The sequence below is a fragment of the Oryza sativa genome, chromosome 1 (assembly GCF_034140825.1).
Source record: "Oryza sativa Japonica Group chromosome 1, ASM3414082v1".
NCBI lineage: Eukaryota > Viridiplantae > Streptophyta > Magnoliopsida > Poales > Poaceae > Oryza > Oryza sativa.
In genome coordinates, this window is record NC_089035.1 from 38,917,678 (window position 1) to 38,938,242 (window position 20,565).

Below are 20,565 nucleotides of genomic sequence, written 5' to 3' on the forward strand. Positions count from 1 at the left end.
AAAAATTAGTCTGATGGGTGAGAATTGTTTTTACCTTTTAGTCGTGCTTCTCCATCATCCTATAACGGTATAGGACTAAATCCAACAATTTAATGGAAATGGAAGATCCGACCAACCACGAAACACCACCGACGGAGAATCATACCAAAGCAAACGAGTCAGATCGTAAATCACTATAAATTATAGCAGCAGCACGTGTGGATAGGTGAGAAATTGCTGCAACACGGACCTGACGACCAGCAATCGTGGCCAGTTTCTAGCCATTTATGGCCTGTGATTAATACAGTGTGTGGCCGAACTGATTAAGAGGTGCAGCCGCCTATAAATTCAGCCTACGGAGTACTGAAACATTCACGATCTCGATCTACGCGGCATCGGAGAGAAGCTGATCGATCTATCGGTGGGGCGCGCGGCCGCGATCGATGGCGAAGCTGGCAGGCCGCGGCAGCAACGGCGCCACCGACGAGGCGCTGCGGGAGTGGCGGCATCACGGCAGCAAGTTCTACGATACGTTCACCGTCTCTGGCCTCCGCGTCGACGCCATCCAGCCCGGCCGCGTCCTCTGCTCCTTCACCGTCCCTCCTCGCCTCACGGTACGCTACTAGTAGCTACTACGTCCGTCTCATTTTAAATACAGTTTTGGTTTTTTCGCGTCCAATTTTAACCGTCCGTTTTATTTAAAAAACTTTTAAAAAAAATTAAAAACATAAGTTAGGAGTAAAGTACTATTTATGCTTTATCATTTCATAACAATAAAAATACTAATTATAAAAAAATTTCAAATAAGTCGAATGATTAAAATTGGGCGCGGAAACTTATGGCTCCACTTAAAATAGGACGTAGTGAGTAGTAAACACTCTTTCTGTCGCAATATACATGCATCTAGAATTGTATATAATATTGCGGGCATATTTAGATTGTAGCGAAAATAAACCTTACCAAAATTTGACAAATTGCCAAAATTTTGGTAGGATTTCTTATGCATTTATTAAATTTGACATTTTTTGCAACTTTACCAAAAAAATAGTATAGTTGAAAATAGCATCAATTTGAACAGTCCCTTCATAATACAATGAGTTTAAATGGATAACTGTCCATAGTCGTTTTACTATGAAATATCACAATCGATCCTAGATACGCTTATAATAAAATGGAGGGAGTACTTCCTTTCTCCCCAAACAAACAACGCCATTAACATTTTTACATAAGGCTCGACTATTCATTTCTCTACTACTTAAAAAATAAAATGTGCTTCCATCGTCCGTAAAAAAAAATAGGCGAAAAAAAACAAGTTTGTCCGATAAAAAAAACCGGGCGAAAAAAGTGCGAAAAAAAAGAAAAACCAAATATGCCCGATCCAGAAAAAAGGGGGGAAAAACCGGGGAAAAAAACCAAAATTGTCCGATCCAAAAAAAAAACCGGGCCAACAAAAACGTAAAAAAAAAAGAAAAAACAAAATAGCGATAAAAAAGTCCGACTCGGTCCCGTAAAAAAATAGCGATAAAAATAAAAAAAAGCCCGACTCCTCGTTGCGATTCCCTCTCAGAAACAAAAAAAAAGTCCAACTCTAGATCCGAGTCCCACTCCTCTCGGTTTGAGTCCGAGATACTAGGCACCGCTTCTCTCAGTTTCAATCTATAGCGTGATATTTCATACATCTTGGTAAAAAAAAATTGATATGCCGGATTGAAGATCTGTTTGCAAAAATGGAACCTACATGTCGAGAGCATTTCATTTTTATATGATTTTAATTTTTGGGTTTGTACATTTGCATTTGAGTCCCTGTAATTTTTATATTTACATTTGAGTCCCTATAATCTTGCAATAAGGTGCTTTTGGTCCTTTTTTTTTGAAAAAAACAATAAATAAAAGGGATAGAACAAAGGCAGAAAGGTGCATAAAAAGGAAAAGAAAAGCCACACAAAAAAGAAAATAAACAAAAAAACAACAACAACAAAAGTCTATTTCCCCTAAGTGGTAAAAAAACTATAGATGCAAACGGAAAAAAAATCTAATTTGTATAAAAGGCAAAAAAAAGTGGCGAAAAAAACGCTATATCCGATTCCTTTAAAAACGGAAAAAAGTCTGATCCCTGTAAAAGCGAAAAAAATCTGAAAAAAATCTAAAAAAGTTTGTCCGATTCCCTAAGAAAGTGGCAAAAAATAGTTCGTAAAAAATAAAAAGCTGGTTCGTATAAAATAAAAAATGCACGCGAGAAAAACAATGAAAAGGGCGAAACAAAGTCCAATTTCTAATCACTATAAATCGCTCTGAAAAAACTGTTAGAAAAAAGCTAAATTGATGGACGCTTGAGTCGGATAGGATCCATCGATTTTTTACCATCTACTACACGGTTTTTATTTCGTCATATATTCTCATGTATTGGAAAAAAGCAAAAAATAATATTCAGAAAAAACAGGCAAAAAAACCACGCGATAAAGTAATTGTTAGAAAAAATAGGCAAAAAACACGCGAGAAAAGCAAAACAAAAAAGGGGAGAAAAATATGGTTTTCGTCATCAGTAAAAAAAAGGAAAAAACATGCTAGGAAAAAATTGTTAGAAATAAATGCGCTATTTCTGAAAAATAGTTTGAGAAAATCGAGCAAGAAAAAACACCGTTTATAAAAAAAACAAGCCGCTCATTAAAATACAAACATTGTCATTGACATGATTATGGATGAAAAACTTATATTATCATTAGAATTTTTTCACCCGTTGTAACGCACGGACATTTTGCTAGTTATTTAAAAGTTACAAAAATATTATTTTTTGTCGTAACTTGTTGTTTATCATAAAAGAAACTATAGTTTTAACTTATATTTTCATATATTTATACTAATTTTTTAATAGTACGAATGATTACACGTTATATATATAAAAAAAAATCATCCGCTCGGATATTTTGGGACGGAGTAGCACACATCTACGCTTACATGTGTATACGTATGCTTACGACTCGAAAAATGAGTGAAGAATGCAAGGAGCAAACGCATGCATGGGGGCGCGGTGGCGTCTCTGGTGGACCTGGTGGGGTCTGCCGTGTTCTTCGCCGGCGGCTCGCCGAAGACGGGGGTCACCGTCGAGATCACCGTCTCCTACCTCGACGCAGCCCGTGCAAACGTAAGTACAGTACCCGTGATCGAGCTTCGGCTGCTTCGCGATGGATATTGATCGATCATGCATGCGTGGTCGCAGGAGGAGATCGAGATGGAGGCGAGGGTTCTGGGCATCGGCGAGACGACCGGGTGCGTCACCGTGGAGGTGAGGAGGAAGGGCGCCGGCGAGGTGCTGGCGCACGGCCGGATCACCAAGTATCTCGCTGTCTCGAGTAAACTGTGACGATATATAATACCATCCTGCTAGCTAAGCTTGCAGCAGGCAGGCATGTGCGTAGTGCATACATACATTTGTACAATTAAATAGCTGATGATTTTTCCATGAAATTTGATGTTTTACTAGTAGTAGATTTAAAAGTTGGCAATATATATCCGTCCCACTCTGCTGAAGGGAGTAGACGGGCGAACAGGGGAGGCTGCGAGAACCGAGAGGTGCACGAGCACGAGTCGGGATTTTTCGGCCGCGGTTGGGCCTAAACCACGGTAGCCTGGCTGGATGACGGCCCATCAACCTTCTGGCCCAAGAGAGTTCGGGCCCATGTTACGATGCCACGACGGAACTGTGGATGAATAAGTCTATTCTGTCTTCCTCATGTCTTGCCACCGGTTGAATCGTGCCCCTAAATCGCAAAGGAAAAAGTACACCGAAGGTCCCTCAACTTGTCATCGAGTTACAAAATCGTCCCCCAACTGCAAAACCAGATATATAACATCCTTCAACTTACAAAACCGTTTACTTTAGGTCTCTTGGTGGTTTTGACCCGATTTTGTCTGACGTGACGGCTGAATCAGCATGGATCCATGTGAGCCCCACATGGCAGGATTCCACATCATCATCCTATCTCTTTCCTCTCCTCTCCCTTCCTCCACTCTCTCTCTCTCTCACTTTTCTCCTCTTGGGCAGGCCGGCCGGTGGGTGGGGAGGAGGTCGCCGACAGCGGGATGCAGTGGCTGCGGCGCGTACCTAGCCGTGCCGCCGGGGGCGCGGTCGGTGCGATGCGCGCTCTGCCACGCCGTGACGCGCGTCCCTCGGCCGCGCCAACCACAGCGAGCTTAGCGCCCGGAGCCACGAGAAGTAGTCGCTAATGACGAGAAGCGCCCGCGCTGCCTGCCTCGTGGTCAGGATCCGGTGCATCTGCTGGAGCGTCTGCTACCTCAGCAGATCAGCCTACACAAAAAAAAATCATCGCATCACGCCATGGTAATAAGCAATTTAGTTCGCCATTGATGTTTGACCGAAGCTTGAGGAAGTTCTCCAGCGTGGTGAGCATGGCCATGGCGATGGCTATCTGTCCCATGTAGTTGGTGACGTTGTCGGCGCCTATGCCGCCGACGACCACGGTGGCGGCCGCCGATGCCAATGTGTCTCCCAGCGTCTGCTGCAGAGCCTCCATCCCCTGCGACAGCGCGTCCTCGACCTGCTGCGAGGACTGCTGTAGGTTGCAGATGCCCATAAACAACTGATCCGTCAGTGGCTCAAGATGGCTCTCAAGAACCTGCACAAACAACATCATCATCATCATCATTCAACAATAGCAGTCAATGGTAGCTTCAGATTCTTTGCTTGTTACTGAATTGAGTGGGTGATCACTCGTGTCAAACCTTGAGGAGCTCAGAGGAACAGAAGCCGCCGAGCCACATGAAGAAGCGCTCAGCGTGGCTCATCCACAAGCCGGAGAGGACATGGAACACGTCGGACTAGGTGGCGAAGCTCTTGAGGCGGAACACCTGGTCGTAGTGCATCATCACGGCGTCGACAAGCACGCGGAGCTCGTCCTCGCTCATCAGTGCGTTCACGCTGCCGTCGCCGTTGACGATGTCATCGGGGTACACGCGGGCGGCGGCGAGCTACCCGCGCGTCTGCGGCGAGAAGCGCGGTCTCCTCATCGGCATCAGCTACGCCATCACAAGGCACCAGCGGCAGCCTCACCATCTCCAGCAGCGGCTGCGGCGACATCCAGATCAATAAGACCATCGTCACTGCCGCTCTAGCTCCCGGCGGCGGTTGCTCCGACCACACATGGTCCTTGGCCGGCCGCGCCGCCGCCACGTTCGAGCCCGCCCCCTCTGCAGCTTGGTGTGTTGCCGACGCCCTCCTCCTCTCCCGCGCTCGCCCCGCCGGCTGCCCTACCCAAGGAAGAGAGAGAGAGGAGGAAGGGGGAGAAGAGGGGAAAGAGAACTGGAGGCCAGGGGAGACCGGAGGCGCATGCGCGACCGGTGGCATGCAGCGGAGAAGAGCGGCGGCTTGCTCGCTCCGTCGGACCACCTCACCCGCCTCGCCCGGCGACCTCCTCCCCACCCACCACTACCAGCCAGCCTGCCCAAGAGGAGAAAAGTGAGAGAGAGAGAGAGAGAGAGGGGGGGAGGAGGAGGAAGGGAGAGGAGGGGAAAGAGGGAGGGTGATAACGTGGCATCCTGACATGTGGGGTCTACGTGGGTCCCACGCTGATTTGGCCACCACGTCAGACAAAACCACGGTGAAAACCACTGAGGGACCTAATGCAAACATTTTTGTAGGTTGAGGGATGTCATATATCTGGTTTGTGATTGGGGGACGTTTTGTAACTCGACGACAAATTGAGGGACGTTCGGTGTACTTTTTCCAATCGCAAAACCGGGTGTAACCCTGGGGGATCCTAATGGGCGATCGATCGCCCGGAGACGGGGGTAGCGATCGATCCCCTCTCCCCTCCCTCCCTCCACCCCTCCACCTGGTTTGCTTTTTTGGCACCGTATTACTTTTCTATTTTAGTAAATTTATACATCTAAAGTTTATACACCTCAAGTTTACACATCTAAAGTTTAGAGACCAAAAGTTTATAAGTCAAAAGTTTATATATCCAATTCAAATTTGAATTTGAATTCAAATACTTTTTTATATATAGTATTTCTATACATCTAAAGTTTATACACCTAAAGTTTATAGACCTAAAGTTTATAAGTCAAAAGTTTACATACCCGTTTCAAATTTGAATTTGAATTATATCCGATTCAAATTTGAATTTGAATTCAAATATTTTCTATATATAGTATTTCTATACATCTAAAGTTTATACACCTAAAGTTTATAGAACCAAAGTTTATAAGTCAAAAGTTTACATACCCGATTCAAATTCAAATTTGAATTCAAATATTTTCTATATATATAGTATTTCTATACATCTAAAAGTTTATACACCTAAAGTTTATAGACCCAAAGTTTATAAGTCAAAAGTTTACATACCCGATTCAAATTTGAATTTGAATTCAAATTTTTTATATATAGTATTTCTATACATATTTTTTTCTAACTTTTTGGTTTTTTTAAAAATTTTGTGTGGTGTACTGTAATAGGAAGAGAAGAAGGGGAGGAGGAAGGAGGGAGAGGAGGGAGGAGTGCATCGTATAGGGGAGGGGGCGGGCGGGTGATCGCTGGGCGGACGGGGGAGCAATCACCCGTCCATTAGCATTCTCGGTAACCCCTCCCACATCTTTAAAAACTCGTGCAAATCAAATTCCTACTATGGTTTCCAAAGAGTTTCCGTCCTGTATGGCGTTCATGGGACTTCATGTAAGCGAGATAAAAAGTTAAAAAAAAATAACAGCTCCATGTGTTAGTCATCCTAATTAACCTCCTTTTCTTTTTCCTCTTCCTCTCTCTCTTTCTTTCCCATTCTCTCTCTCGCGCGCACCAGTCGAGTGCCCCACTCACGGCCGCAATACTAAGATGTGGGGCCGTTTTTTAATCTTTTTTCTCACCGACATGTGAGTCTTATGAGTCTCACATAGGACAAAACCGTCTTCGCAACCGCTAAAAAAGTTGATTTGCATCGATTTTCAAATATGCGAGAAGCGTTATACCTGGTTTTACGATTGAGGAAGATGATTCAACCAGGGCCAAGACATGAGGGAGATAATGGAACATAAGATAGCTCATGAATATTACAATAATGACATATGCTAGTAAAACCATATGAGCCTAATTTTTACTCCCTCCGTCCCATTTTAAGCACAACCCATGAGTTTTCGTGTCCAACTTTAATCGTCCGTCTTATTTATTTTTTTTAACAAAATAAAATATATAAGTCACACATAAAGTATTATTCATGTTTTATCATATAATAATAATAATAATAATAATAATAATAATAATAATAATAATAATAATAATAATAATAATAATATAATAATAATAATAATAATACTAATACTAATCATAAAATAAATAAATAAGATGAACAATCAAATTTGGAAAAAGAAACTCATGATTGCGCTTAAAATGAGACGGATGGAATAGCATTTAAAGTAGTACACTCCTTCTGTCCCACAATATAGCCAGTTTTAGCCCTCGGCCGAGTATCAAGGAGAGAGATAAAAATACTTTATTTGTCTCCTTAGGGATGGGTGAATTGTCGACTAGTTGGGATCTTGGGATGATATAAAAGGCCAGTGATACTCTAGTATGGGTAGTTTAGTGATAAAAATTTACCCTTACAAGTATTCTGTCACCCCCAATCCGGCACCGCCGTACAACGGTACCTAACAGGGGCGTGTTGTCGGAAAAACGGTGAGAACCGCTTCCTACGAGACCGCGATCTCAGTACCAATCCCAGGACATAGCGCTGGTACCCACGGTGACAAATATAAATCATTGCAATCCTTGAAATAAATAAATGACTTATTTACCTTAACTAGGGTTGCAGCTCAGGATAGCCCGAGATTACAACCGACGACACGGACGAGGCAACACCAACAACGGCAGCAGCAGCGGAAACAACGGACTAACACCCAACACCACAGGCGACGGCTGGAAACCAGGACGAAACCCTAATCTTCGCTTCACTTAATCTTCTCTTCAAGATGGAGGAACTATATATATATTTTTTTATAGAGCAAGGGTGAGTACTTTCGTACTCAGCAAGTCACGGGAATTTAGGTGTTTAATGCAAGCTTGGAAGAGAGGCAAGGTTGTTTTGCAAATCTATTGTTTTGAAATCATTTTGAAATCACTAAGTGGTCTACTTCTTTCTAAGTTTGTGCCGAAAAGAGACTTGTGTCTCGATTCGACTTTTAAGAGATGTTTTTCAATAGCTCATTTGGTAATGTACCGACCTCCTGGGTCAGATCATTACTTCTCGGCTCCCAGAGCCATTTCACTTGATTAAGCGGCTCCCAGAGCCTTTTCATTTTCTCGGACTCCCAGAGTCCAACTGCCCAGCAGCACAACAATCCGCTTCCACTCGGGAAGCCTAGTCTATGATGCCCGTAGACATCCCGAATCACACAGATTCGTTTCTTGACCACTCAGGTCATCCATCTGCCACATAGGCTGATTCTGGTAACGATTCCCACACCACAACAACTTTTTACAAAGCACAGGCAAACACATCTACGCTATAGGAAACACCTTACATCCGCCCATGACCGTGGGCACGGCTGTTCGAACAGTTAGTTAACCTCTGCAGAGGGGGTACACTTTACCCACACGACATTACTAACCCGGATCATCCAACCCGTGGAGAACAGCTACGTCTGGTGACCTTAAGGCTTTCATGACAAGGCATTTCGAAAGCCGACACAGGGTCGCCATATGCCAACGAGAGGGGTCCCAGACCGACAACAGGTTAGGTCCTAGACCATACTGTGCCAGGAAGCCTGAGGATTCCACCCGACACCACCCCATTGAATCCACATGTCTCTTGGCATCAAGGCTTCCCTGGTTTGCTATTTACTCAGCCAGGGGCGTCCCATTGCACCCGTGTGGTCGCACTTGTTATATGCTCGGATGAATTTCCCACAGGAATCGATCCTTATATGCGAATACGGGACAGTGCCACACAGGCACAACCCCCGCATCGTGAGTTTACACAATTTATTTTATTTTCAAACACACCGACACCACATGTCGGGTTTTCAAGGCTTTTCAAACCCATTTCCCAAGTTTTCGACAAACAACGATGTATGTGGGATATTTGGTATACGTGCTTAGATAGCACGAATACCGAGGTACCACAAAGGTGGAGTGACAAGGAGTCAGGGTAGTACAACCTACAGGAATTAGTGCGACTACTAGTAGGTCCCTCGGTTTGGCATGCAAACCGAGGCCAAGCAAGTTAAACGGGTGATTCTAATAATGCAAGTTGCAAACAAAATAATAATGATTTTTCAATTATAGGAGCAATTGGTCAAAGGGTGACTTGCCTTGCTCAAGGTCTTCACGAATCTTCACGTATCTTCGAGAAATCCCACGATTGACGAAAATCCGGTAACCGCAACTATACGCAAACAATCGAAAACCTAAACAAAAGACCAAAAGAAAGATCTATTTAGACTAATTAATAGTGCCATTGAATAGATCTCAATTTTATGGATTTACTGGAAGTTGAACGAAATCAATCGGATGAGCGGTTGGGAAGATATGGATTTTCTAAGGATTATTTGATTTTCTGTCTAAAGGAAAAGGAATTATTAATTCCCTTGGAAAAGAAAAGGAAGGAGGGATCGGATTTAGACTTCCTCGGGCGGCTTAGGCGCGGCCCGAGGGATTCACAAGGCTTGGCCGGCCATTGGGCCGAGCGCGGCCATGGGGAGGCGGCCCATTAGGGCGCGCGGGGAGAGAGGGAGGGCGGTTCGGGTGGACGCGGTCCACCACGCGGGTCCCTGGTGGGGCTCGCATGTCGGCGACACGGTTCACGAAGAGGTGGGCGCACGCAAGGGCGGCGCTGGGGTTCGGGAGGGGGAGCGGTGCACGGCGCGGTGCTCGGAGGACTAGGAGGCGACGGGCCCACGCGCAGCCTCACGGCTCGCGGTGGACCGCGCGCGCGAGCGGGGGACGGAGGGAGCAGCTGACCGGGACAAGCCCATGTGGCGCCGAGGTGGCGGCCACGCTGGCGAGCGAGAGGAGGAAGACGGCCTGCGGCGGGGATTAACGGCGGACGGCGGCGCGCGTCGACGGAGCGGCGCGAGGCGCGAAGGGAGAAAGGGAGACCACCGGAGGGGAGGAAAGGAGGCATGGATTCCATTCCTCGGCTCAGATGCGGCCGGGGCTGGACGGAGGCGACGGATTGCGGCGGCGCACGCCGGCGGGGAGAAGAAGGGGAAATCGCGCCGGGAGGGAATGGGGTCAATTCGCGGCGTCGGGAGCATCTCCGGGACCAAGGGAACTCGCCATGGTGGTCGGATGGAGCAGAGCAGCGCCGTGGAGGTCCGGCGACGAGAGGCGGCCTCCGGGAGCGGCTGTCGACGGCGGCGAGCTCACAGCGAGCAGCGGCGACGCTTGGGCGGTGACTAGGCACGTTCGGGAAGGTCTAGGCTAGCAATCGCGCAAGTTAGGAGGGAGAGGAAGAGCGGGGAGGGAGAACGGGGCTACCGCGTCGGGAGGTCGCCGGGAAGAGCGTCCGACGGCACAGAAGGGATTGCCTCGGCCTCGGGCCGGGGAAGGGGAGGGAGAGAGGGCGACCGGAGTCCTCTTCGGCTCCGCGCGCAAGCCAGCTTCCCGGCACACGCGACGGCGGAGGAAGGCGAGGATGGCGGCAGCAAGGCGGCGATGGTGGTTTGGCAGCAACAATGGCGCTGCAGCGGTGGAGAGTGAAGCGGGAGGGATTGAGAGGAGGGGCTCGGCTGTGGGCTTTATAGGCGCGGATGGGGCTTTGAAGGGAAGGAACCGACATTGGGGCGGTCAAGGGGACGAGGCAGTCGCGGGCTCGCGGTCCTCGGTGCTAGGCGCCATTGGCGGAGCAGGGTGCCGGTCTGGGAAGAGAAAAAGGAAAAGGGGAGGGAGGAAAGAGGCTCGGTCCCTTGCCATTTTGGTGTGTGAGAGAGAGAGGAGGGTGGCACTGCCTCTCTGCTTTGGAAGTTAGCGGTGGAGCCATGGATGACGGCAAAAGGCGAGCGCCCGGGCGGTCGGCCACGACGCGGGAGCGCGCGCGTGGACGCAAGGGCGCGGCGGGAATTCGAAAGGCAGCGGCGGGATTTCAAAGGCGGTGGCGAAAATCGATTCGCGGCGACGGCGCATAGCGTGGCGAGAGGAGAGAGAGAAAGGAAACAGAGAGAGCGTAGGCATCGAGACAGAGAGAGAGAGGAAGAGAGACGACGCTCTCGCTCTGGGCACGTGCGACGCACGCGAGAAGGGGAGCGGCAGAGGGGAGATGGGCCAAGGGGAAGGAAACTGGTCCATCCAAAACAGAGGGAGGCAAAATAGACTTCTTCTTAGAATTTGAATTGGAGAGAATTGGAGCTTGGATTTGAATCTAAATTTGAAACTTGTACACAAGGGTTCAAGGAGACGAGGAAGGAAACAAAGCGGGTGTTTGATACTTTCGGGAATGGGAACAATTATTTGGAGAGGATTCAAAGGAAGGGATTGACTTTCGGAATTTGATTTCGGAGACTCGAATCGGAATTGGAATCTTGAGGTGGACGATTTTGATGGCGACGAGAAGGACAAGGAGATTAAATTGAGATCCACGGCACGACTTAGACTCGCACACAAAGAACGAAAAATTTCGCATATAAGATTTTGCCGAATTAGTTTTTTTAACGCCTCACGAAAAGCGGAGCATTACATATTCGATAGTTATATTTGAAACAGCATCTGAACTCTAGAAATTATTATATTTTTGAGGCAGATACAATATATATCTCTTTAAGATGACCACTTAACATAACCAGTTATAAATGCTTCATTTCTTCTGCCACTTTAGGCTTGTTTGGTAGAGATTCAACTTCTAAATTTAACTTTAAGAGATGTATCTAGAGTGAAGTTGTGGAGCAGTCTGAAACCACGCTCCATGTCTTTATTTTGTGAGAGTACTCCAACCCACTCTAATTCCTTTTTTGGTGGAACATTGGAGCTGAAACCGTTGTTTGTGCTCTAGCTGCAAAAGAGGTAGAGCTAGAGTTCCGCTAAAAGGCTCTTTATCTGACTTGTTCAGCTATCTGAAAAGCATGTTTGATTTGGCTTAATAATACGCTTTATTTTTTTTCGAGAGAATGCTTCATTTGTTACGCTAATATCACGTGAAGATAAAAGTGCCTTCAGCACTTCAGCTTGCTTGCGATCCGTCTTACAAATGTGAGTAAACTTTCAGTAAAAAATTAGTGAATTTACCACTGGTCTTTAAATACGTGAGCATAATGTTCGCATGATGTTCATGAGCATATTTCCTGTAATTGGTAAAAAAGAAGTCATCCAAAGCACACACTGGACTACTCGAGTGTACTAGTAACACCCGAAAATAGCAGGTAAAGCACATCCACAAAATCCATCTCACTCTGTCCAAATTTTCACTTCCAGCACACACGCCGCACACGCGTACACCCAAGTTGCCTCGATGCTAAGCAAGACGAGTCCGGTGAGCCGGTGAGGTGAGGCAGCCAAAGTAGTAGTAGCGGCCAAGTCCACACCGAGACATCACACAAACATCCCCGTCGCGTGGACTCGCGAACCCCAATTCCCCTCTCCCCTCCCACCCAACCTCGCCGTCGCCGTCGCCGTCGCCGCCGTCTCCGCCGCTCGATTTCTCCCCGCCCCCCACGCAGTCCAGAGCGGATCGAATGCGTGGCCCTCGCCGCCCGTAGCCTACCCCGGCCCGGAACGGCGAGCGCAGCCAGTCCCTCCTCGCCGCATCCGGATCTCCGCATGCGCCACGTCCGCGGCGGGATCTAGCGGCGTCGCACCCCCCGGAGGTTGTAGAAGGGTTTCCGGGATTTGGGGGCGCCGGGGGGTATGGCGACTGAGGCGTCCACTTCGGCGGCCGCCGGTGCCGGGGGCGGGAGCTGGGTGGAGGGGATGTCGGCCGACAACATCAAGGGGCTGGTGCTAGCGCTCTCCTCCAGCTTCTTCATCGGCGCCAGCTTCATCGTCAAGAAGAAGGGGCTCAAGAAGGCCGGCGCCTCCGGCGTCCGCGCAGGTGACCTAATCTCGTCCTAACATCACCATTTTACTCGGTGCCGGACCTGTGTGTAGTTTATGCTCCTTTTTTTGGTTTTCTGATCCGAACCACAATGTTTGGTCTTCTTTTATACTTCTATACATGCGATCTCTCCGGGGAAGTACTGCGGATCTGTATTAGGGTTAGGGAGAGTGGTGAGCCTATGGGTACACCATGATGAGGCATTTTAGGCATAGCGAGAGTGGATTGGATACTAAATTGATTGGCAACGGCATGGAATTAGATGGTGAGGAGTTGGCATATGTTGGCGCAATAATGATGCATTACTATTTCTTACTCTTGAGTTTATGCTTCATGTTCTATAATTGAATTGTAGTTTATAATAATTGTCCGAACATTTGAGCGTGTAAAATTTTTAGATGACCTAGTCCAGCTAAGAGTGGGAATGGCCTAAATTTTCCTGATAAGATTGGGAAGAAACCATAACTCTATTGTTTGAACTTTTTAAGGGGTTATTGTTGGCTTGGCTGCAAGATGCATACCTTGTTAGTTTGGATGTACAATATAGTTATAAACATATTTGCCTTGTTAGTTTGGGTGTACAATATAGTTATAACATATGTGCCTTGTTAGTTTGGATGGGCAATAGTTCTTTTTCGCTGACTATGTTTACATTGGTTGGGTTGCAGGCGTTGGAGGTTACTCCTACTTGTATGAACCATTGTGGTGGGCTGGAATGATTACAAGTAAGTCAAAATTTCTAAATATAAGTAATTATTCATGCTAATACTTATCAGTGTGATATTGACAGTATTCAGTGCTGTTTTCCAGTGATTGTTGGAGAAGTAGCTAACTTTGCAGCATATGCCTTTGCTCCTGCTATCTTAGTAACCCCACTTGGTGCGCTAAGCATCATCATCAGGTAACAGCTAGCACCTACACTTCCCTAATCTTGAGATCTCCTGCTGTTTATATTTTCATCAGTCTGTTCATTCTTCATCTTAGCATATTTCTTCTACAGTGCTGTTCTTGCAGATATTATGTTGAAGGAGAAGCTTCACATATTTGGTATACTTGGTTGTGTCCTCTGTGTTGTGGGTTCAACAACCATTGTGCTTCATGCGCCGCAGGAGCGTGAAATTGATTCTGTAGCTGAAGTGTGGGCTCTTGCTACTGAACCAGGTACTGTGTTGCTGACAATTGAATCTCAAAAACATTACTGGCCACATTTTTATCTCGTACTAAGGTTTTAGCTTTTGCCTTGCAGCCTTTCTATTTTATGCAGTCACTGTGCTTGCTGCGACTTTTGTGCTCATATTCCGCTTTATCCCCCAATATGGTCAGACACACATTATGGTGTATATTGGTGTTTGTTCTCTTGTAGGGTCTCTCTCGGTATGTGTTCCATGTGTTAATAACTCTTTTCAATTGATATTCATAAAATACTGTTGAGTAGTTAAGCTGTTCTAGTATCCTCTATTCATAAAATTGTGTATATTGCTGCTTTTGGCAGGTCATGAGTGTGAAAGCACTTGGAATAGCCTTGAAACTGACTTTTTCAGGAATGAACCAGCTAATCTATCCACAGACATGGATGTTCACCATTGTTGTTGTTGCATGTATACTAACTCAGATGAACTATCTAAACAAGGTAACCATGATTTCTGGCCTAAAAGTGAACTATCATTATATCATAATATGTTTTCATGTCATCCAAGGTCCAAGGAACATGAACGAAATTGGAACATGAACGAAATTGTACTGGAATATAACATGCCATAATGGACACTAGCTAGCTATTAAAATTAGTATCACAACACCTGATTCTGCCTGTTTAGAACTCAGGCTTGATATACATGCATGACTGTACAATGTCCATCACTTTACAGTTCAATATAGCTTGTTAAATGCCCTAAGCTTACTCTGTTTCCTTTTACAGGCTCTTGACACATTCAATACTGCAGTTGTTTCGCCTATATATTATACAATGTTTACATCACTAACCATTTTGGCTAGTGTGATAATGTTCAAGGTAACATCTTTTGGCTTCTATGACCTTCTGCATTGATGTATGCCAGGCATTTCTTTAGCTTAACTTTTAAAACTGCAAGTTTGGCATAAATGAAGCAAAGCTTGTTTTGACTAGAATTTTACATTGAGGTTGCTTATATATAGCTTTCAGATGCTAATGTAATGTGTTGGTTACTCGGAGTATTGTCAGATTATATTTTTCAGCACAAAAGTATATCCTTCTCTGCATTTTGTCAACAGCAATATGCTTTTTTTTATTTCCATATTTGTACATAGGAATTATGATAAATAAGGGAGATAACTGAGTCTCATCAGAACAAATCAGAAACTAGGAATTGAGCTTTAACACCTTCATGTTTCTCATTTATTTTCCCTTCTTTCTCCAATAGTTTGAGCGTGTGACGTACAATTGATTCTTGAACCGCTCTTTACAGTATCACCTATTGTCCTGAACCTCATCGCCGTTCTATTTGTTCAACTTTTTTGTGAGATTTCTATCATTAGCATTGTCGGGACAAATACCATGCTGTAAGATTTTGCTGAAGCATACACTGCTGAAATTTATTACCATTCTGGCCATCTGCTTCTGTGGCCACCCCATAATACAAGGGCACATGTTTCTGTAGAAACTAAGTGGCATTTCTTGCTAGATGAGTACAGAAATACCGATCCTATTCACTCTATACCACATTTTCCTAGTTAATATGGAGTATGTACTTGTGTGCTTAGTACTCTGCTAAGGCTGTAAAAAAAACTCGAGGGCACTTAACAGTCTTTGCTTAAGGCTTGTGAGCTACTCGAGCTCAGCTTGTTCTGGGCTTGGCTCAAGCCTAAAACGAACTGAGATCAAGCCTAAGGCTCGTGCTCCGCATTGAGCCAAGCTCTAATGCATGCATAAGGATTATGCTCTTCTCATAGCCTGTCAATCTCTCATGCTTTACCTGCTCTACATTGAAGTTTTCAATTCCTCAATGTCAAGCCCAAGGCTAGTGCAGTAATGCTAGCTATCTGCAATGCATCCTAGTTGCATGCCAGTATGCCACACATCATCTTATTCATACCGGTGGCAGCCGCCTGTCTACTCTCCTTGCTCCTTCTCTCTATTTCTCCTTCTGTGAGCTGCTAGTGTGACCAGGGCAGCAGGGTACTCCCCTGCTGGTCTGCTGGATAATACATCTCCAGGCATCATCACCACCGCGGTCCTGGTGAGATTCCGAGCTTTGTGTAGCCGAGCTCAAGCAGGCTTGAGCTTCATCCGAGTCGAAACTTAGACTAATTACAAGCTTGAAGGTTAGTCTAGGCTCAGATTGAGCTCAGCTCTAGTTTATGTGGAGCTTGAGCCTGGGACCTAAGCTTGCTCGAGCTCAGCTTGCTGACAGCTGTACTCAGTGCCAGTAATGCATGTTTGGTTTATGCCCAACTTTGTGATGATGGGTTGAGACAGCTATGGCTTAGAGTCTGGAAGCCACAACTGTGGCAGTGGACTAAACTCCTTATAATGTGTGGTGTGACTAAGATTGCATGGAAAGTTAGGCATCAAAGTTAACACTTACAATCCTTCTCTTCTATCAAGATTAGTCCAACTCATATCATCCCCAAATATTTTGTTTTTGAGGGCAGTCACTGACTTACTGGCCATTACCTGATAAATTTGATTATTATTTGAAGCTGTAGACATTGAACCAACTGTATGATCCATGACAAAGCTATTGTTTTGAAGTTCCCTAGGCAATCCTGCTATCAATGCTTGACCTGTTCAACTTGATTAAGGAGTGTTTAGATCCAGGGGTGTAAAGTTTTGGTGTGTCACGCTAGGTATTATATAGGGTGTCGCATGGGGTTTTCGGACACTAATAAAAAAACTAATTACAGAATCCGTCAGTAAACCGCAAGATGAATTTATTAAGCCTAATTAATCCGTCATTAGCAAATGTTTACTGTAGCACCACATTGTCAAATCATGGAGCAATTAGGTTTAAAAGATTTGTCTCGCAAATTAGTCGCAATCTGTGCAATTAATTTTTTTTAGCCTATATTTAATACTTCATGCAGGTGTTCAAACGTTCGATGTGACAGGGTGAAAAATTTTGGGGTGGGATCTAAACAGGGCCTTAACTTTGTTGCTAGTCAGTTGATTTGGCTGTTGGCTGAATTGTTACGCTACATGGACATAGAATCTTTATATAATTTTGAGCCTTGTGGTTGTGGTCAATATTATGCCTTGCAGCCTGTCCCATCTAACTTAAATATAAACTAAAATATAAAATACTTCTTGCAGTCTGCAAAACTTAAATATAAACTATCACTGCTGTCCACTGTCCTATCAGTTATACATGTAGCGGTGGAAACCTGCTGTGCTTAGTGAACAAGCTCAAGTTGTGTTGTGGATAACTAATATACTTGCATGCAGGACTGGGATCGTCAAAATCCAACTCAAATTGTGACAGAGATGTGTGGTTTTGTTACCATCCTTTCTGGGACGTTTCTTCTTCACAAGACGAAAGATATGGTCGATGGTATGATTTCATACTCTTTCTTTAATTTGCAAAAAATATGTTTGTGAATTCTCACTCTGGCCTCGTAGGACTCCCACCAACTCTACCTATCCGAATACCGAAACATGATGAAGATGGCTATGCGGCTGAAGGCATCCCCCTCAGGTCTGCTGCTGAAGGCCTCCCTCTTAGGTCACCAAGAGCAGCAGAATGATTTTGACCAGCGAACTGCAAGCAATCCCAGCCATTCTTTCATTCCATACAAATTGTAGATGTACTTTAGGTCTTATAAGGTAAAAGCTCGGCTCCCCTGTAATTTTTGAGACATCGGTACAGATTGGGGATAGATACCCCTTATACATCTCAAGATACCCAGAATGGGTTAGAATCAAAAAGGTTTTTTGGATGTAAATCCCGGGTGATGGTCTGATAGATGCATATGCCGTTCTTTGGAACTGTTGTATTCTTTGAAATGAACAATTAGAAGTAGGAAGAGCAACTCCAAGAAGATACCATTGCTGATTTCCGTCAAGAACCTTTTTTTTTTACCTCCCCTTCATTCAGGCTGCTGGATCTATTTTCATTATCTGTTGCTGTGATGTTCTTAGCTTCTATGTGGGGGCAAAGGTTCGGTTGGCTCGGTACTCTTGCTGAAGCAATCCTTTCTTCCTTGCCTAAGTTCATGAGTACCGAAAGGTGGATTCTTTTCAGTTTCTTGTTTATTTAGTTGTTTCAGCTCACTCTTTTAACTAACCTTCTCTCATCATCCCAAGTCCCCCAACAAGCTCGTGCATACACTCATACAGCCCCTACCAATGGCTGAGAAAGAAGAATGCAAGGTGCTCATCGATCAAGCCAGCAACGAAGCTGGTGATCCACACCAAGACGACGACTGCGAAGACGAAGACGACGACGATAGCTCGAGCCTCATCCTGCTGACCAACCTCATCCTGAGCGGCACGGCGCGGCTCAACGTCCTCCTCCCCACCGCCACCATCCTCGCCTTCGCCATCTTCGCGCCCCTCCTCACCGACGACGGCAAGTGCACCCGCCTCAACCGCGCCCTCACCGGCGCCCTCATGCTCCTCTGCGCTGCCTCCTGCGTCTTCTTCACGCTCACCGACAGCTTCCGCTCCCCCACCGGCCGCCTCCGGTACGGCATCGCCACGACGAGCGGCATCCGCACGTTCTGCGTCGGCGGCCGGCGTCGCCGGCGGGGCGGCGGGAAGGCGGGGCCGAGGGAGCCGGAGAGGTACAGGCTGCGGTGGTCGGACCTCTTCCACACCGCCCTGGCCCTCGTCGCCTTCGTCACGTTCGCCGCGTCGCACCACGACATCGTGCTGTGCTACTACCCCGGCGTGCCCAGGAAGGTGGTGAACACGGTGCCCCTCGTGATCGGCTTCGTGGTCAGCCTCCTCTTCGTGCTCTTCCCGTCCAAGAGGAGGGGAATCGGGTACCCGTTCCTGCTCAGCACCGACCTTGTCTACCTACGCCGCTGATGAGACGAAAGGATCGCATGGTCTTCTGATGGATTTGTATTATGTGAAAGTTTGATTTTACATGGTTGTCTTGGGGTAATTTGAGCCAAAATGTATGTACATTCTTCATTGCCTCTCTCAAGTGAAGTACAAAGCGGGAAACAATGTGTGTTGGATGAGATATATATCAAGTAACTTTGTTTCAGGCTGCCTGTTAATGGTCTTGATCTTGTTCATTCCTCTGCGTCAGGGTCCGGCTCAAGGCCCGCGATTTGCTTCAGCGGCTTCCACACAAATTTCCTCCTGGGCCAAACAGGGCACAGAATTTAATTCAGAGATCACAAGAACACATCGTCATCATTAATTTCGGGGTTCAGGTTTACGTACCAGTTGCCGCATTCCGCGATCACCCTGACTTTGGGGCGGATGTCAGGGAGAATGGCGAGGAACTGCAGCTCGGCCTTGGAGAGAACCTGCAGAAATAGAAACCACCAAACAAATTAACGGGACGCAGAAACGAAACGGGAAATTGCAGAGCTGAGCTAGAGAACAGGATGGTGAGATCGATGGATCAATGGATGGAGACCTTGGCTTCCATGACCCAGACGACGAGGCCCTTGGCGTCCGGGTGCAGCAAGCTGAGCCTGTAGTCCACCTCCGGCGGGAAGTACCACCTCGCCACCGGCTGCCTCCCGAGGCTCGGCTGCGCACATCAGAGCAATCAAGCAAGCAAGCTCGTGTCAGCCATGATCGGAGGCAGCTAGCTACTAGCTAGCTCGAGATCGAGATCGAGAGAGAGGATTGTTTTGTGGACTGACCGGGCAGACGGGGTGGATCTTGGTGAGGGTGGTCTCGGGGTCGCCGAGGCCGCGGGCGGAGAGGTCGAGGAAGTAGTAGCCCTGGTAGCTGAGGCGGCTGAGGTAGCGGCCCTCGTAGCCGCCCTCGTGCGGCGGGTAGATGGCCAGCGACTTGTGCTTCTCCACGTCGTCCAGCCACCGCCCCATGTCCGGCTTCACCAGGTCCCCTCCCACGAAGTCCCACAGCCCTGCCCGCGCCGCCGTCGTGCTCGCCGCCCGACCATTGCCCACCCGCGCCCACGCCCCGCGCCGCTGCTGATGCTGCTGCAGGGGCGACGCCGCCGGCAGCGGGGTCACCGTGCGCGCCGCCGCCGCCGACCACATCGCTGGTTGCTGTAGTGTAGTGTGTGTGGGTGGGTGGGTGTCGTTTGTTTGAGCCTGTGGCGGGAAGATAACAGCCGCGCGCGTACTGACCGCGTTGAGCGGATAAGACTCGGAGACGGTGTCGTGCGCCCAGTTTGTTCAACTGAGCGGTGATCTCCGCGGAGTCCACCCAAGCGGATGGTCCGAGACGTGGCCCAAGCATGTAACCACGCTAGATCAGGCCCAAATACGAACCCCAACACCAGAAAGCCGTAACCCGTAAGTTCCATTGATAGAGTAGGAAAAAAAATACAAGATTACAATGTTGTAATATTGTAACCAAGAAAAATGAAAAAAAGTACATCACCACCCACACACCGATAGCACCAACACAAAATCAAGATAAGGCTAT

The 20,565-nt window shown here is 46.8% G+C and overlaps 5 protein-coding genes across 5 annotated transcripts; 3 read left to right on the forward strand and 2 right to left on the reverse strand.

Annotated features, from left to right (window-relative positions):
- The first annotated feature begins 329 nt into the window (after nucleotides 1–329).
- LOC4324995 (uncharacterized) lies at nucleotides 330–3,484 on the forward strand. The gene is made up of 3 exons (XM_015765503.3): nucleotides 330–593; nucleotides 2,975–3,121; nucleotides 3,197–3,484. Exons 1-3 carry the CDS (start codon nucleotides 423–425, stop codon nucleotides 3,338–3,340), a joined length of 462 nt encoding a protein of 153 aa, XP_015620989.1. The 5' UTR covers nucleotides 330–422; the 3' UTR covers nucleotides 3,341–3,484.
- Nucleotides 3,485–3,799: 315 nt separating this feature from the next.
- On the reverse strand, nucleotides 3,800–5,485 carry LOC107278158 (transcription factor TGAL3-like). Its single transcript, XM_066306470.1, has 2 exons — nucleotides 4,720–5,485; nucleotides 3,800–4,613 (listed from the first exon to the last, which is right to left on the reverse strand). Exons 1-2 carry the CDS (start codon nucleotides 4,780–4,782, stop codon nucleotides 4,281–4,283), a joined length of 396 nt encoding a protein of 131 aa, XP_066162567.1. The 5' UTR covers nucleotides 4,783–5,485; the 3' UTR covers nucleotides 3,800–4,280.
- A 6,979-nt stretch (nucleotides 5,486–12,464) lies between these two features.
- Nucleotides 12,465–18,063, forward strand: LOC4324996 (probable magnesium transporter NIPA4). Its single transcript, XM_015765500.3, has 9 exons — nucleotides 12,465–13,007; nucleotides 13,679–13,735; nucleotides 13,821–13,911; nucleotides 14,011–14,171; nucleotides 14,257–14,384; nucleotides 14,503–14,640; nucleotides 14,929–15,021; nucleotides 17,431–17,536; nucleotides 17,605–18,063. The coding sequence occupies exons 1-9, from the start codon at nucleotides 12,824–12,826 to the stop codon at nucleotides 17,727–17,729; spliced, it is 1,083 nt and encodes a 360-aa protein (XP_015620986.1). The 5' UTR covers nucleotides 12,465–12,823; the 3' UTR covers nucleotides 17,730–18,063.
- Nucleotides 18,064–18,066: 3 nt separating this feature from the next.
- Nucleotides 18,067–19,198, forward strand: LOC4324997 (protein DMP7). Its single transcript, XM_015765501.3, has 2 exons — nucleotides 18,067–18,211; nucleotides 18,289–19,198. The coding sequence occupies exon 2, from the start codon at nucleotides 18,331–18,333 to the stop codon at nucleotides 19,012–19,014; it is 684 nt and encodes a 227-aa protein (XP_015620987.1). The 5' UTR covers nucleotides 18,067–18,211; nucleotides 18,289–18,330; the 3' UTR covers nucleotides 19,015–19,198.
- Nucleotides 19,033–20,279, reverse strand: LOC4324998 (NAD(P)H-quinone oxidoreductase subunit N, chloroplastic). Its single transcript, XM_015765502.3, has 4 exons — nucleotides 19,812–20,279; nucleotides 19,580–19,696; nucleotides 19,381–19,466; nucleotides 19,033–19,296 (listed from the first exon to the last, which is right to left on the reverse strand). The coding sequence occupies exons 1-4, from the start codon at nucleotides 20,172–20,174 to the stop codon at nucleotides 19,227–19,229; spliced, it is 636 nt and encodes a 211-aa protein (XP_015620988.1). The 5' UTR covers nucleotides 20,175–20,279; the 3' UTR covers nucleotides 19,033–19,226.
- Between the last annotated feature and the right edge of the window lie 286 nt (nucleotides 20,280–20,565).

Excerpts from the sequence above, each read along its gene's own strand:
- LOC4324995 (XM_015765503.3), top strand. The coding sequence starts at position 423 with ATGGCGAAGCTGGCAGGCCGCGGCAGCAACGGCGCCACCGACGAGGCG. Across the intron at positions 594-2,974 it reads CCGTCCCTCCTCGCCTCACG|AATGCAAGGAGCAAACGCAT; the intron begins GTACGCTACTAG and ends AAATGAGTGAAG. Across the intron at positions 3,122-3,196 it reads TCGACGCAGCCCGTGCAAAC|GAGGAGATCGAGATGGAGGC; the intron begins GTAAGTACAGTA and ends GCGTGGTCGCAG.
- LOC107278158 (XM_066306470.1), bottom strand. The coding sequence starts at position 4,782 with ATGAGCCACGCTGAGCGCTTCTTCATGTGGCTCGGCGGCTTCTGTTCC. Across the intron at positions 4,614-4,719 it reads GTTCCTCTGAGCTCCTCAAG|GTTCTTGAGAGCCATCTTGA; the intron begins GTTTGACACGAG and ends TTGTTTGTGCAG.
- LOC4324996 (XM_015765500.3), top strand. The coding sequence starts at position 12,824 with ATGGCGACTGAGGCGTCCACTTCGGCGGCCGCCGGTGCCGGGGGCGGG. Across the intron at positions 13,008-13,678 it reads CGCCTCCGGCGTCCGCGCAG|GCGTTGGAGGTTACTCCTAC; the intron begins GTGACCTAATCT and ends GTTGGGTTGCAG. Across the intron at positions 13,736-13,820 it reads GTGGGCTGGAATGATTACAA|TGATTGTTGGAGAAGTAGCT; the intron begins GTAAGTCAAAAT and ends GCTGTTTTCCAG.
- LOC4324997 (XM_015765501.3), top strand. The coding sequence starts at position 18,331 with ATGGCTGAGAAAGAAGAATGCAAGGTGCTCATCGATCAAGCCAGCAAC.
- LOC4324998 (XM_015765502.3), bottom strand. The coding sequence starts at position 20,174 with ATGTGGTCGGCGGCGGCGGCGCGCACGGTGACCCCGCTGCCGGCGGCG. Across the intron at positions 19,697-19,811 it reads AGATCCACCCCGTCTGCCCG|CCGAGCCTCGGGAGGCAGCC; the intron begins GTCAGTCCACAA and ends TGATGTGCGCAG. Across the intron at positions 19,467-19,579 it reads TCTGGGTCATGGAAGCCAAG|GTTCTCTCCAAGGCCGAGCT; the intron begins GTCTCCATCCAT and ends CTATTTCTGCAG.